Source organism: Rissa tridactyla, chromosome 8 (assembly GCF_028500815.1).
Source record: "Rissa tridactyla isolate bRisTri1 chromosome 8, bRisTri1.patW.cur.20221130, whole genome shotgun sequence".
NCBI lineage: Eukaryota > Metazoa > Chordata > Aves > Charadriiformes > Laridae > Rissa > Rissa tridactyla.
Genome location: NC_071473.1, coordinates 21521839 through 21539112, shown reverse-complemented (window position 1 = coordinate 21539112; position 17274 = coordinate 21521839). Strand labels below are relative to the sequence as shown.

Sequence of the window (17274 nt, the reverse complement as noted above, 5' to 3'; positions counted from 1 at the left end):
AAAATATTTACTACGATTAGATTACTAGATAAATGTTATGTGTTAACGCCAAAAAGCACACCAATCTCTAAATCTCAAAACCAAGGCAGAACGGTAGCTACTCTCATTGTAGCAGTCGATCTCCCCGCAAAACACTTGATTGTTAACATGCAAAGCCTCTACAGTCAAATAGATACCTTATTTCCCACTTTGGAAAACTCAAGTCGCTTATCTACATTTAAATTTTGCATTTTCTTTTTCAGCTGCTTCTTCCGGTTTCAACAGTTTCCATTTATTTTTTTTTTTTATACCCTCCGTTCTTTTTTACCTCCTCTCACTAATGCATACTGCTTCTCTTTTTCAGTTGACTCTCCTGTAAATGCCCGAGCACTACCAGAGCTGGCATCTCCTAAATTCACAGTGCATCTTTATCAAGGCAGGCTACTCTTTGTCCCCGCCAGTTCTTGAATACCGCTCAAAGACGCATCCCTCCCTTCACTGCACCGTAGCTTTTTGCAGCCAACAGCAACATTGTAAAATGCATCCTAACACTTTCTTTATTCTCCTCATTTGATTTAATGCAGTATTTGTGCACAAATAAGGAGTCCTGCTGTCAAATAGCACTGTAAAATGTGCTCAGTTTATAGGTGACAGTGGCTTTAACCGGTGCTCCTTCCAACTCCGAGCAGACACCTGGCCTATAAGCTCCTGCAATAAAGTCATACAATACTTTAAGCACAACTAGCATTTCTACTTCAAAAGACAAACACGATGTGCGCACACATCTTATTTTCCCTCTAGCTGGAACTCAGTCAAAGCCTTCACCGATGACCAACAAGGAGGAAGAGCACGCAGTCCCAGCTTAGCGGAAAAGGAGCTCTTTACCTGGCAGCTCCAGATTTTGTTAAGCTATCGAAACTCATGCTGGTCCCTATGCCTCTCCAGTGATCCCTGAAAGGGTGCCCATAAACACGGCGGCACGGCCAGCAAGCGTGACTGAGCACAAACAACAGATGGGAAAGTAGAAAGGCATCCGCTGCCTATATGTTACACAGAGAGAGGCGATGCTCTGAAACAATGCTTTCTCACCTATTTGTCCTCACAGTATTTCCTCTTCTATTCAATTCCCAGTATCAAGGCTCAGTATCAAATGAAAAATGTTTAAAGACAGTATTTATGGAGGTGTGAAAAGCACAGCTACTTCTAACAGCTTCCTTAATTTTGAAAAATAAGTAGTTTTTATATACTTCCCTCACATCTCTCATACAAAAAAATCCACATATTTTGTAACCTTAGCAAAATGAAATTCCTCCTACCCCTGAGCAATCCTATGGGGAAACAGAAAGGAAAAAAACCCAAACCACATTTGGAAAAGGCGTCTTCAGTACTTCTAAGGCTGACTTCGGTACTCCTAAAGGGTTCTTAACAAAAACTTGGGTATCACAAAGGATACATGTAAAGCAACAAGCAGAGTTCACCTGACTGCTCTTTTGTCCAAAATGAAATGCTGAAGGTATTTTAGTAGATTCATGTTGGATAAGATTTATTAAACAGTAAGGGAGAACTTTGTTCCCATTTAATAAATAGAATGACCTAGGTACAGGCAGCAAAAACCTTTCATCAGAGGGATGTTACAAAGACACTGATTTCAAATGCAAAACAGCAGCCCTGGTACAAATGCGTTGGCTGCCCTGCGCGTGCTTTGTTATAACAGGTTACAGCAGCAGCTGTACCGACACAAACCTAAAACCTCAGCCATGTATAATTGAACACTTGCCGCAGTTAAGGTAGGGCAAGTCTAAAATAAACACACCACAATACACCACTTCAATATCATCTCTGCAAAATCCTCTCTAATTTCTCCTCTCAAGAAAGCACTGCTGAGGTCACTTGGCTCCCGTCCCTATCCCAAACTCTCAGCAATTCCAGTTCTAACAAAGTACTTCAGTGCGTGATGCAGGGGAGCTGGCTGAAAGCCTGGAGCCAACCCCAGCCTTAGCTCCATGTCGGAGAAAGAAAACATGGAGTGGTCACAAAGAGGGCAAAGAGAAAGGAAAGAAGAATAATTCCCAACTAAAGGAGAAAGAAAAAGAGATTTTACAAATCCCAGCTAAGCAGAGGGGGCGCTTGGAGTAAGACAAATCAAGCACACCTACATGAAACAATTGTACAGCCACTTGGCAGTGCATCCCCAAATCATAGCGGTGCCACGTGTCACGGCCCTTCCTTTCAAACTTCGTTCTCTGGGCTACATCTCGGACAATAAATCCTGCCGGGAGAGGAAGAAAGGCACAAAAAAATCCAGGAGGAGTTCTTCCTCAAGCCTTAAGGTTACAAATTTCAGACGAGCATCGTGCCAGGTAGATAAGCCTGGGCAAGAGGAAAAGCCAGACCCGCAGCGGTGAAGAAATCTCTCTCCTTGTCGGCTGCGGTCCCACCGGCCCCGCGGGTGACACGAAGAGGTTGCCGGGTGCCTGTTGCCATGGTGCGGCCTCCTGTAAGGAGATTAGGGGGGGCGGCAGAGGCTGCTCGGCAGACGTGGCAAAGGTGACCTTTCCAGAAAGAAAGAATTCCCTCCTCTTCCTTTCCTACAACGAGTTTAACGAGACCCGGACAGTTAAAGACAGCGGGAGAGAGGGAGGCATCTTCGAAGAGTGCCTCCCAACGGCCTTTGGGGACAGGGCGAGGGCAACGGCAGGCACACACAGCAATCATACTCTTGCCTCCGCATCGCACCTTGCAAGTTAAATCTTTTAGCAGCATCAATTCTGCCTCATTGCTCTTCTAACTAGTTAGCTTTGAACGGTTTGTTTTGTTGCAGATCAGCTGGAGCACGGCTAGTTTTGTTGACTCAGGGTCCTGGCGCAGAGGAACGTCTATCTCTTCGAGCAATCCCTTGCAGTTACCGTATTTAAAACGTCTCAATAAACTGATTAAGTGGCTTAGAATTGGCACTTTATGTTCCACAAACACCACAGCAATGTCATAAAGTTGTCGGTTAGATGCAACCACATGCATTTACAAACACAAGTACATGCATCTGTAAGGACCAGGGTATATATTTCATCTATTGATAGATCTGCAAAGCAAATAATTGACTTGTGCCTAAATCAGCAGCATCCCAATCAATGTAGGCAATAATTATACAGAAATAATAGTTCTCTGCTGCTTTAAAGCCTCATCTAACATTCTGAAGCTGTAAGTAACGATGAAGGAAGATTGCTCGCTGGCTTCCCTTTAGCACAGAGGCACAGTTAATAAACCGATGCCACTAACTTACTTCCCAACGCCCAGCAAAGGGGCTGGATTAACGGAGTCTTTCCTGTATTAGGTAGGAAGCTACTAGTAAAACGAGTATTGCTCAGAGTCTCTGTGAAGAGAGAGGTAATCCCAGAGAAGCAGATTACTGTAAACAGGAAGATTGCACATGCAAAAGGTGGGGGAAGGGTTGTTTGTACAAATCTGTTTCTGTTAAACAGCTCCATTAACAACACAAATCCTGTTTTAAATTATAATTAACCTCCGACGATCAACTTTTTTCCTGTTGCTTTTTCTATCTACTACTGCACACACACAGATTGCAAAAGAACGACACACGAGTTCAGAGCAAATAGTTACCAACAGCACCAAACAATTCTTACACAGGTATTCGCCATAATTTCTTTCCAATAGGAAAAGCAGGTGGAGGAGGAGCAAGTCAGGGAACATTTCAAACCTCTCGCCTCTTTTCACTCGCTTTGGAGCGCTGGTCTTCAGAGCTGCATAATTTCCCAGCCAATGCCCCAAACCATTGACCTGGCAGCAGCATGCAACTCCTACTGAAAAAGATCTCTTCAACAAAACCATCTTGCTGGCCCAACCCCAAGCTGACCCCGTCTCCTTGCACACCATAATTCAGTAATTTTCCACTACAGGGAGATCTCAGTTGTAAGCCGGGAACTAGAAACCTCTGGTTTTCAGTGCCTGCTTATGGCACGCAGCAGCCTACTAGTCAACTTCTATTATAAGCTACTGTCTATAAGGCACATAGGATAAAGGGTTAAAATCTTAATTGCTCTGGTTATGAAGCTCTCCTGCTGATTTTGACCTATTTAAAAGCCAACCTACAAAGCACAACAGACTTCAAATTACTCAGCTTACCAGGGAGAGCACTATATTGCTTGGAAAACAAGCCTGTGGACATCAATAAGCCAAAAGATAAAAAAATAAACGTATAGAAATGAACTCCCAAGGAACAGAATCACATAATCTGTTTCCTTTACCAATGAGGTGTGAAGGCAAAGAATTCTGAAAAGAGTCTGTTGTTCAGCCCGAGCACCCGGCTAAAGCCATGTCTCCGCTGGTCTTACGTGAAGCTGTATGTCTGCATGCTTCAAATAATTCCAGCACCATGCCCGCGCGTTCAGAGACACTCCCCGAGGTCAGAAAGTTGAATTCAATACTTAGCCACTCGCAAAGTCACAGGAGAGAGCTTGGCCCGTAACGCAGTGAACTTTCTGCCCAGCGCTGCTATTTGAAATCCCAGCCCTGCTGAACTGGACCCCAACGCCGGCAGCATCCTCTGCAGTCCAGGTGTGCTCTACCTGTGCTGCAGCATCGGGTTTCCCTGTGCAAGCGTTCATTTTGTTGGCACCACACCCCGCTCTGTTTTCCAACTGCCAATTAGCAGAACATCCTATTACTTGGTCAACAATTCTACAAGTCTAACCAGTTTCATTATTAATTTTTTTTTTTTTTTTTTTGAACAGAAACTTAAGGCAACTTATTTAGGTGCAAGTTCTACTCAGCTGCAATTAAACGCTGGCTTTTTCTGAGCCTATTGCTTTAGCCTTTCATTGAGATTCTGGTCTTTCCTTGCAAGGCCCTACCCAAAGCCTCATTGTTTGAATCCCAGATTTGCAACGCCCTTCCCTGCCTGCCTGCGCTCCCTACAGATCCCAGCTTGTCTAACAGACACCTCATATGGTGCAGCCAAAGAGGCTGCTGAATTTCACAGTGGTAGCATCCTCCTCACTCTACTGTAACCATAGTCTCTGCCGTTAACGTTTCAAATTCTTTTGTTTTGCTGGACCAGAGATGCTTAACCTATTCAGTTTCATTTCACTGCTAAGCGATTTATAGGTGAATGCTATGTGGAAGACCCGGGGGGTTTGCAGGAAAGCACTGGCCATTAAGAAGTGTGTTTTCATAAAGGGGTCAAGGGAGCTTGCAGGTGTGACAGAGCAGCCTAGCACCGAGGGGAAGGTTTGCGACAATAGGCTTAACACGGAGGTCTCGTTCGGTTCTCACTGAAAGACAAACAACTGCATGAGGACTGAAAAAACTGGCTGAAAGAAATACGTTCACCAAAAGAGGAGTGAGACGCCTCTCTGGAAGCAAACCACTCCTCCCCTTTCCCCATACTCCAGTATGCAGATAGAAACAGATATGCTGAATGAATACAAGCCCCGAGTGAGTCAAGCCTTAATAACACATTGTGTAACACGGATTTTTATCCTTATGCCTAAATCAGGATAAAAATCACCCACCTTTTTTTTTTTTTTTTGAAAACCATCACTAAATCAGAATGAATGAATATGAAAAATACGGCAAGATTTGCTTCTGTTATTTATATGATCTGTGCTATTTTCATACTGTAAAGGAACTGGGAGGGAGGAGCAAGAACTTACCGAAAGTAGAAAAAGCTGTCATTTGAGCAGCGATACCGTTTCACCATGAACCCCAGAGCCATGGCTACTCGCTTCCCTGCAACCTGCCGGAGCCCATTCTGAGCAAGCATACAACCGATCCTGCGCTCGTCTACGACTATCTGGTAATGCCATAAAATGACTTTTAGTAAAGCAGGAGGATTCCCACGTGGCAGTAAATCCCAACAGGGCAAAACCCTCCCAGCTGTCCTCAGAGCTTTATTGCAGTCGCCGAGACCATATGCAGCCAGTCTCAACCATCTTCCCTCTCTCACCATAAACAAAACTGAGGAGAGAACTGTCGGTCCACTTGGAAACACTCTCAAATTCCTGGCCGCAAACCGAAAATATTTGGTCTCTCCTTCCAAACATAATTTTCCTTAAGTCTTTTCTCATGGTTTTTTACATGTTTTATATATTACTGACACTGAGAAAATGTTTAGAGACAAATGTGTGGCTTGAAGAGCTCAAAGAATGCAGTGGGAAACAGGCTAGAAAAGCTGTGAAAGATGATATGGTAACATGGTACCAGAGAGCCTCATGGCGAGACCTGTTGATCACCTGGTGAGATGCTGTACTGGCCACACCTCTGACAAGCTTTGTTCACATCTGCCACGCGTCGCAACCGAGCAGGGTCTAAGCATTCTCACGTTAGCGCCTTGGGAAGACAAAGCATGAGTTTTCAAGCAAAACAGACCGCCCAGCAAACAACCTGAACCTGCAGCAATAGAAGTGATGCAGGCTGAGAGGCTGTGGACTCACACAGGACACCTGGATGCTGACCCACAGTGGGCTCGTTTCTGGAGGTGCACCACAGGGCTCTCCTCTCCCCATCCGCTAACCCAGTCACACCGGCTTGGCCCATTGCTTATCTCCGTCCTACAGTACTCCCACGTCCTTTCTATTTTAAATCAACTCTGAACAGACAGCATCCATCCTCTGTCACCATCGGGAATGGCATGCAATGTTACGCCATCCCAATCCTCTGTCACCATCTGGAACGGCATGCAGTGTTACAGTATCCCAAGTCTTGATGTGCACCAAGATAACTAATCTTTAGTTTTAATTTTATAGGTATTTATCTATAAACAGCTCCTGTTTCTTAACAGGATGCAAACACCTCAAAAGCATGAGAAAAGCAACATGACAGCAGCCTCTATTTCCTTCTAATCGTTGCAGGGTTTTAATTTATAAAGGCATATGATGTGTCCCTGCCCATGGCAGGGGGTTGGAACTAGATGACCTTTAAGGTCCCTTCCAACCCAAACCATTCTGTGATTCTATGTTTTTTTGAAGGCAGGGCAGAGTATCTGTCAGAGCAAGAAAAGGTAGATGCTATCAGTCAGCCTGGCCCTGAAAACCTGTATAACACCATGACATCACCCAGCATCACCTGTTTAAAATGGGAAAGGCCTGACTCACCGGGAAAGTTTTTACGGCAACAGATCGAGCCTCATACAGACAGCAGGGAGAGGAGAAGGTGAGAGAATGGCAACTCCCTCTCATGAATTAAGAGTCAGCTGCTACGTGTTATCTTCTTTCACGCAGAAACAGTTGTCTCTGATTTGTCCCATTAGAAAAATCCAAAACAACCGCATAATTCCAAACACAAATCAATCTTTGTAGCGTCCTTTTTCCTCCAGCCCACCTCCTTCCAGCATACTAATCTGTTCCTCATCTTCAGTGCTTCATTCCCACATGGTTTCCAAGTTGTTTTTCCTGCTATTCTACCCACCAATTGCATTTTTCAGGCACCCTTAGATACAGAGTGAAACATATGGGAGGGAAGGGAGAAATCATTGGCAAGTTTCACTTTACAGTGGAACTGAATTTCCTTTATGGTTTGATTGATAAAATACCATCAGAGAAGTAGTATCCCTAACCATAAACTTTTAAAGTTGGTATATTCAATTGGCACGCTGTCTGATTAGACCACAAATGCAGAGAACTCCATTAAACCTTCAATCTTTCCAACAAAAGGTAACAACAAGGTTGACTAGAGATGTCAAGTCCTTCTTGGAAGGACAGCCTATCATCAGTTTTTTGACCCTCACCTGCAGCATGAGGCTTCAAGCCAGCTTGAGGTGAGGCTTATGCTTTTGAAGAGCAATATTCATTTGTGCAAAGATTTATCTCCAAATAAACTCCAGCTCAGCTTGCTCTCCACACAGCTTGGCTACTCTTAAATGATCTCCCTTGCCTCCAAACACCTTTGTTCGCTTCAGCACACACACCTCTGAAAGGAGGAAGATCACACGGACTGGTTATCAAAAACGCTTTGTTCCATCAGCAGCAAGTGACCGTATCGAGTCACAAGACCCCCAAAACACTGTCCCCTCTGCTGCCCTACAGACGCAAGATGCACTGCTATATGGCTAATGGAGCAGGCCAAAGGAGGAGGGTGACCAGATCGCAAGTAAAGAGCAAGCACCGGCTTGTCCCTGTCCCAACATCCTGCACACCGTTGGCTTCCCGGGGCTCTGTCCCCCAAACCTCTATGGGGACTCTGCCACTGGAACTTCTCAGTTCCTTTGCTCCTGGATCCTCCTTTTTAAATCCATGCCAAGGAGACTTGAGAGGACTGACGGAACAGACCAGCTATGCTTAACGCCATCGCCACATGCACTGGATTTTATGCTTTGCAAGCAATCAGGGAAAATCCACTTTTCATTCAGGTCTAGTTGACTATTCAAGCCCACACTGGCTGGGAGTAGAGGGGGATCCGGTTTTAAAGGGAAGGTGGCCTTGTTGGGTATAATATCCCGTCTTAAACCAAAGCTAAACTTACTGGCTTTCCCAGAAGGTTAGCATTTCTCTTACACTGCAAAAGGAAATAACAGTCCACATTCACCATGAGCACTACGTTAAGGAAAGACAAATACATTACTTAAGGCAAAGAGATTTTTTGCATTACAAAACTTCAAGCAAGGCTGGTTACAAACAATGGTAAAATTAACAGGTACTTTATCACATGGTGGCATTATTTAACATGCTTATGTTTGTGGAGTCGCTTGTTATAGACACGTTGCAACTCCCTGAAAATAGGGATTTATAACAAAAGTTGACTCAAAACAGACAGGGTGGACATTGCTATGACTATAGGAGCAACATCATCCACATTTTTAGTCATGTTTGGCAAGGGGCCGCTTTTTCTGTAACTCCTGAAGTTAACAAGACTTCTATCATCTGAAGCCTTGCTATCTCCATGATTTTATGATGCTGCTTTTCAGATGGAGAAGATGGCACCATTGATTGAAGCAGCACAGCGTGACAGATACAACTAATGAATTCAACTCAGCTAAAGGAGAAGGGAAAATGCACTAAACAACGTAAAAATCACAGAAGCCTGCCGTGGCCTTAAGTACAGGGCAACCTATTTTTCACTCAATCTGGTTCTCCTGCTGGGCTACTGTGGAATGTAACACACAGTAACGTTTAATGAAAGCAATCAAGAGACTACACAAATAGTTAGGAAAAACTGTGGATATGAGCTTTTGCTTGCCTCATATGCAACCCGTCCCCAGCTTGAATTGCCAGCCAGAAACTAAACAAGCAAGAATATGCCAAATGGAGCACTAAGATGGTCAGAAGTGACTGAGTTTTCCAGTTTTCTGAAAAACAGACCGTCTGTTCATTGTAGTAACACTGCAGTAACTATACAATCAACTGCCATGAGCAAGGATTCTTAATGTGCCTGAACTGCATTGTATGTCTCCGTGCTTTGCCAGCGCTAGGCTGAACTGATCTGCTTGCACCAGCATAATCCCTCACATTGGCTCCTGCACTGATCTGTGGATAAGTACTGCATCGAGGCAAGTTTCTCTAAAGCTGAACAAGCCCATGGTTTTGTATCATGAAATTTAAAGTCTGCATCTTATTTGAAACAGATGCAGGAAGAAGTATTTGAGTCCATACGCTTAACCTGAACAATAAATCCCCCTCCTTGCTCTCATTCTGTGAGTGCATATGCATCCTGCATGTAGATTTTGCGAAGTGCCGCTGGATAAGGAGAGATTGTTTTGGGAGATACATTGAACCTTACCTGTCATCAGCATTGCGGAGAGATGGGAGTCGGAAACTCGTGTTCCTGTCCAGCTTTGACTGACTTTTTGTCCTCTTGATGGACCCTTTCAGACGTTTACTGAAGAAGCCCTAAAAGAAGAAGTTGCAGAAGTGAAACAGGGAAACTGGTGCCAGTAATAAATCAATCAATGCACTGTCACCGAGTCCAAACTCAGCAGTGATTCCCGCTGACAATGATTGCAGAACGTGCTGTATTGGGACTCCTCTGAGCAGGAAGAAAGGCAGGGCGAGATTGTCAATGACAGTTCCAGTATGCGATAGCTTCAAATTGCAGTAATTAGCGCAACACACATTACAGGTGCACTTCAATGAATTCCAACTATTATACAAGAGACCCAAAACCCTACAATTACCATTTAATAAGGAGTAGTCTTAGATATCAGTAGTCGTTCCTACCTCCCCTTTACACAACATGTTTTTAATTCTTGGTCAGATTAAGGGTACAAGCTGTTTTTTATTATGAGTTTCTATCGCACCCACAGTTGCACCCAGGTCATCCTCATTAATTTAGATACAGCAGATAAGCCTTACAATAATTTCTGATTTCAATAGTCTCACTAGCCAGAATTGAAACTTTTGAAAGATTGCACATACTAGTGACTTCAGATAACAGTCCTGGTATTGCGTTGAAGCAAAACTCAACTCAAAAACCTGTGATCTAAAAATATTAAATCTTCAAGTAATCTGTCTTCTGAACAACAACTGTTCACCAAACAATCGCAGGCCAAAGACATGTGGGCTGGAGGGAGCCTGCGGGGAACATCTAGCCTGCCTCCTGCTCCATGTGGGTGTACCGCCAACACTAGGACAGCCTAACTCTCACTTTGTCTAGCTAAGTCTTGAAAACCGCTGCTGATGGAGATTTCACCACCTCTCTGGGCAGCTCAGCCCAGTGCTGCATTACCCTTCCGGTGAGACAAACCTTCCTTGTGTTCAACAAAAACCTCCCAAGCAGCAACCTGCAGCTGCCGCCTCATTATAGCATCTGCCACTATGGGGAAAAGTTTGGTTCCATCATCTTTGCATATCCCCTCTCCATTGCAGCAGGCTGCCTTGTAGCACCCCTTAGCCTTTTCTTTCCCAGATAAACAAGCCCTCAGCCTCTCCTCATGGTTTTCTCCTTGCAGATACTACTGCTGTATTACCAGTAGTGTAACACCAGTACACAGAATCATAGAACCACGGGGTTGGAAGTGACCTCTGGAGATCATCCAGTCCAACCCCCCTGCCAGAGCAGGGTCACCCAGAGCAGGTGGCACAGGAACACGTCCAGGCAGGTCTGGAATGTCTCCAGAGACGGAGACCCCACCACCTCTCTGGGCAGCCTGTGCCAGGGCTCTGCCACCCTCAAAGGAAAGAAGTTCCTCCTCACATTGAGATGGAACTTCCCATGCTCAAGTTTGTGCCCATTACCTCTTGTCCTGTCCCCAGGCACCACTGAGAAGAGCCTGGCCCCATCCTCCTGACACCCACCCTTTCAGTATTTATAAGCATTGATAAGATTCCCCCTCAGCCCTCTTTTTTCCAGACTGAAGAGACCCAAATCCCTCAGCCTTTCTTCATAAGAGAGGTGTTTCAGTCCCCTCAGCATCTTGGTAGCCCTTTGCTGTCCCCTCTCCAGCAGTTCCCTGTCCTTCTCGAACCAGGGAGCCCAGAACTGGACACAGTACTCCAGGTGCAGCCTCACCAGGGCAGAGCAGAGGGGGAGGATGACCTCCCTCCAGCTGCTGGCCACACTCTTCTTGATGCAGCCCAGGATGCCCTTGGCCTTCTTGGCCACAAGGGCACATTGCTGGCTCATGGTCATCCTGTTGTCCCCCAGGACTCCCAGGTCTCTTTCCACAGAGCTGCTCTCCAGCAGGACAGCCCCCAACCTGTCCTGGTGCAGGGGGTTATTCCTCCCCAAGCGCAGCACCCTACCCTTGCCCTTGTTGAATTTCATAAGGTTCCTCTCTGCCCAACTCTCCAGCCTGTCCACGTCTCTCTGTATGGCGGCACAGCCTTCCGGTGTGTCAGCCACCCCCCCCAGCATTGTGTCATCGGCAAACTTGCTGAGGGTGCACTCTATCCCCTCATCCAGGTCATTGATGAATATATTGAAGAGGACTGGACCCAGTACTGACCCCTGGGGAACACCACTCGTCACTGACCTCCAAATCTGACCACTGATATACAAAGGGGTGTGTGCATCTGTACACATGGGGAAATCACAGAAATATTTCAACGCCTGCACATTTGATATTCTCCCATAGCCCTTTAAATTACTTTGAGCTTAATAATAAGCATTTTAAATAAACCATATTGTGTCAAAATACTTCCAGGGCTTGCAGACATACGTACACATACATTCTTTGGCATGATCAAAGCAAATACAGAGGTTCTTAAACCAACAGGATTAAGCAACATTTTACTGGCCGAATCTGTTCTGCTCCTTCCCAGAAGAGCTGCACAGAGCCACCGCACCCTGTGCACTGCCGTCGGGAAATTTAACCAAACACAAGCAAGCAGAACCACATTTGTTAAGAATATTATAGACTGGTCATAAGTTGGTAGAATTTTGGTGTGGATTGAACCAGCAGATCTACAGCCTTACTTTAGCAAAGGTCTAGTGACCGTGACAGCCAGCTGGGAGCAGCCCTCTCTCCCATCATCCACGTTTTGCTGGGATAAAAGTTGAGTATAGCTAATTTTGAACATATTTGCAAGGCAAGCCTCCACAAGCTGCATTCGGGACAGGTGACAGATGTTGCCCACAGCTGCCTCCTGTAATACAGAAATCAGCAAATTGGAGACAAACAAGGTCTCCTGTACTTTCCTATGCAGAACAACAACAAAGCAAGTGTTTTAGTGCCTCCAGGTGACTCAGCCAGGCTGAAGTATGCAACTTGTTCATCTCTCAGACTCATAAGAATTAGGCCATCACAACAAAAGATGACTTTATCTGTAATCTTTTAGTCTGAAAAATCCCACATCTCTTTCACCTCTTCAGGAAAAAAAATAAGGTTTATCTACGATCGGGCGCTACATAATTTCATGTAGGCTCCCTTTCCCACAAAAGGTTGGACCAGGTGAACTTTTGAGGTCCCTTCCAACTTGGGCTACTCCATGATTCTACAGTATTCAGAGGAAAGGGCTATCACTCTCTTCTCATAGCGGATACCAGATTAACTGTTGGAAAAGACAGCAAAACCCGCATTTGGTCAGGCTCAAGACATACACCGTAAGCATCTCTAAACCAATGTTCCAGTCTCGTAATTGCCTTTATCTTCCCACACTTTCAGCGCTCCTTTTGAAATAAAATGTATCCTCGTCCCTTTGAACAAGCACACCCTTCAACCTCTCTCTGCCTTTCCTCATTCGCTTATTCTTGGTCCCTTTACATTCAGTTTTTCCCTCTTCTTTCACACAATTCACTCCCCCTTGAAACCACACAGTTCCCCTGGGTAGGTGGATTCTCTCTCTCCTCACACTCATTCTCACTCTGCTTAATTCGATGAATGGCCAAGTGAATCCTGCTCAGTTGTCAAGTATAAAAAAAATCCCATCAAATCCACAGTTTCTCAGGCCCACACCCATGGCATCTTCAGCAAATACAGCAAGGTGGCCTGTCTCCTCTCTTCCATTGAGATTTGGATGGTGACAGATTACTAAAAGCCCATCCTCTCCCAAATATTTGTGTAGGAAACAACCTGCTCACATGCACGAGAGCCTGACACATGCCTGCCCGTGGACAGCACAGAGAAACTGGGATGCCCTGGGGGATGGTGCTGCAGGGGACAATGGAAGAGGGAATCTGTTTTCTGCACCTGAAGGTAGTGCTGCATTTAAGGCTGCCCTTCAGTTTCTGAGGCTTGCCAGCCAGCAAGCTCCTCAGGGGTAAAAGCTGCTATATTCTCCTGAAATAAGAAATAAAGTGGAAAAGAAAAGGTGTTATATCAAGATACTGCCAGAAAAAACCTCCCACAAATCTACACAGCGTGCTGGGGGAAACAATACTGTCAAAAGGGAGGAACTCAAACCCTATCTGTGTTCCTGCACTTTTCTTGGTCCTGGTATTGAAAAAGTGCCTTTGAAAGAAACCCCTGTAATCAGTAGATGCTCTTGGGGTTCTCTTGGGGCTGTTGCTGGAATTCAAGTAGAGGATGTATAGCACTTTCAAAGGCACCTTCGTATATTCTGACCTCTCAGCATAAAAGGTAACAAACCCAACTACAGGGATTCAGATCTGGTGGACCCTGGCTTCGTTCCAGTACCTCTCAGGCTACTCAAATTGCAAACACCAGCTAACATGTTTTTCTCCCCTTAAGGGCAAATAAGACAAAGCTGACCCGATTCAGCAGGGGACCAAAAGTATTTATATTGAACCATTCCAAATCCCTCTTAGAGAGGGACCGTGAATATTCACTTTTGTGTGTGTGCGTGCACAATTTTAAATTGGCATTACTTTAACATTAGTGAAACATGTTCTTGGTTTAATTGACCATCATCTATTCCCTAATGATAAATATGCTATCTGGTCTTAAATAAGGCTATCCAGAGTTGACCATACAGAAATAAAGGGTAAGAACATACTCAAGGATAAAGATTATTCAAATGAAGAGCATACCTATTAGACATCGTCAAAAGACTTGAAAACATTTGCAATATTTACTCTCCGCACCTTGTTGGCAGTTCATGCGGGGCCAGTGCTTACAGATGGACAACCTGGGAGCAGCATGAAAACTCACACGTGCCAGAACTGAGCAGAGCTTTTTGACTTCCATTTGCCAAAGGAAATGCTTTTAAATAGTGAATACAGATATAGAAAAGATGTAGTGATGAAAAATAAACTTCTATCTGCAACACTACCATCTAACTGAGAGTTTTATTTCCTTTTCCTTCTATAGAGAAGAGATCCCTGCCAGTGCTCGTAACTGTTGCTTGTACCACTAAAAAGACAAAACCACCCTTCTTTTCTTATTGTCTAGGTGTTTCTCGTAAATACTTATTTCAACACAAAATACACCACTGTGTGGTTGTTATACCTAAATCTAACGATGCATCTGAGCTTTGAGAATCGTCACTGAACATTTTGAAAAACAGTGGGAACTTTACTGCTTAAACAAACACCCTCAGACAAAAAGATGTAAGCTTATTACCCAAACTGACAGAAATTATGAGACTATGGTCTCAATAAAAAAAGTACAAAATATTTGGTAGGATAAATTAGCTAGGATGCAATTTGAAAAGATCAGTACCATGTAAATGCAGTATTTTAAGAGGAGTCCAGTGAGAGAATAACTGTAGAAGAATTGTGCCTTAACCCCTCAAGAGACAGATTTGATGGTCCGCACCTAATGAGACAAAGCTCAGAAGCACAGGTTTAGGGGAACGGGGATGGAAAGGAGAGACAGGGGGAGAGACAGAGCGAGAGCACACAAGCACGCACTCAATCAGGCATGTAGAATAGGTTCAGAGCAGGATCATCATCTTAGCCGAAAGCATCAAACGCCTGGGTAAGAAATCCCAACGACACAACATCTAAAAATAATTCAATCCCACTGAGAATTCTATTCGTCTCATTTGGAAGTTAAGCAACTCATCTTTCTCATTCTGCCAAGAAGAAATTGCCACAGGAGAAGTCATAAATTCAGCAGGTTTCTGTAACTCTCCTCCATAGTTGAAGAGGGAAGAGGTAAAGAAACTCTGACCCCCAAGTATTTTAAACTTAGGGACGGTTGTTGTTCCGGGCAGCTTTGGCTTTAGGAAGTGCTTTCTCCGTACCAAAGATGACAACTGTCTGTCTGTAATCTCAGTAGAGCAGCACATGAACTGCCCAACAAATTCGAAGACAGCCCAAGTATGAACTACTCAGCTCTGACTATTGCTCCCTACAGACGCCCCAGTTCTTCATTTTGGAGAGATGAGCCCATGCATAATAAATAACGATTGTCTTTGTTGTTTTGAAAGTGAAAGGTTAGTTCAGCCATGAACTAATAAAACTATATATAACACAAATTATCCATTGATCAAATGCAATGGTGCTAGTGGAAGCTTCAAAGCACAAAGCCCAGGGTAAAACGGGCAACAATAAAGGTTCATCTTATATACTGTGGTTTGCAGCACTGTTACCTACATTAGGTATTTCTGGGGACAAACATGTTGCCTTTTGGAGGCTTGCAACGCATCTTGAACATTTATAATTCTCAAGGAGGAGTGCTAATGCATTATTAATAACAGCAGGTGGGAAACTTCATTTACAGAGCGATGAGACTTGTTCTCTCTGAGGGGTAGGATTGGATGGGTACAGAGATAACACTCGAGTGACTATGGGTGACAGCAGAACCGATTCCCAGCTACTGTGCGGTGTTAGTACACGGAGCATTTTATTTCTTAAGTTGCTCACAAGCAGCCATCAAGAAAAAAAAAAAAATTGTAGCCAAGTGAAAATGCTCTCCTATGCCAGTAACGTTGTAAAGCTGTGGGAAGCAAAGAAGCAGGGGAAGATAGCCAGGTCATAAAATGGAAAGATACAACTAGCGGGATATTCCAAGGATGAGGAGCAAACACGGAGAAGTTTACTATCCCCTGTAGAACAACAAAACCCCAACATAACTGGCAAGGAGGGGAACTTTCCTTATGATCCGAGGAACACTCATTATTAAAATATTAGCAGTGACTGCCTTTTGAAAAGGCTCTCAGCCACTCATGAGGCAGAAAAGCAGATGCAAACAACTACACGTACACCTTGGTGGTAACACAAAGAACAAGACAGTGACTTACAACAGTCAAATTCCACCATCAACTCATCGAAAAAGCCTAGCACTAATGTCACTGAAGAGGTGGTTTGTGCGCAGGCAGACAACAACAAAAAACATGTTAGAATGTATAAAACAAAGGATAAAGCACAATAAAAGCAAAGTGGTATTATGTAAATCGGCCGTAGCTTTCACACTAATGCACCGCTCTCTTCTGATCTTCTCATCTCAGCAAGAAAACTAGAACGAAATGAAACTCCAAAAGTATAAACTGATTAAAGGCAGACAAGAGGGGGATTTACAACTGATAGGTTTTAAAGACCAACTATTTATTTTGGAAACAAAAGCAAGAAGGGATTACAGATGTATAAAACAAATAGAATGGAAATTAACTAAGCTCTTCATGCGCCCTGTTACATAAGAAAACCGGGGTGCGATTTAACATGAGAGGCAGCACATTTAACTGATTGTCAGGAGACCTTTTCTAATGCTATCTATAAATCAGCCCGTAGAATGCTCTACCACAAGATATCATACAGACAAATTTTTTCAGCAAGATTAAAAAAGGATTATGTGTTTATATAAGGAAGAATAACATATGTAGCTGCATTAGTCAGGTTTAAAAATAACAAGAGTGAGCAATTATCGTGCTTCAGGACACAAGCTGATCAACAGCAAGGATCAGGAAGATATTTTTCCCCTGATGGGACAGCACTGCAGATTTGGCCAGATAACAGTTTCAACTTTCCAATGAAAAACTGTCAGCTGCCACAGGAGGGATGCAGAAT

At 44.1% G+C, this 17274-nt stretch overlaps 1 protein-coding gene across 8 annotated transcripts in view; it reads right to left on the bottom strand.

The window, feature by feature from the left end:
• RASAL2 (RAS protein activator like 2) overlaps window positions 1-17274 on the bottom strand; it is a 189562-nt gene that overhangs the window by 30461 nt on the left and 141827 nt on the right. For all 8 annotated transcript variants that reach the window (XM_054210813.1, XM_054210814.1, XM_054210815.1 and 5 more), the window contains exon 5: window positions 9709-9818. In XM_054210813.1, coding sequence (XP_054066788.1) covers window positions 9709-9818 — 110 coding nt within the window. The remainder of the gene's footprint in view (window positions 1-9708; window positions 9819-17274) is intronic.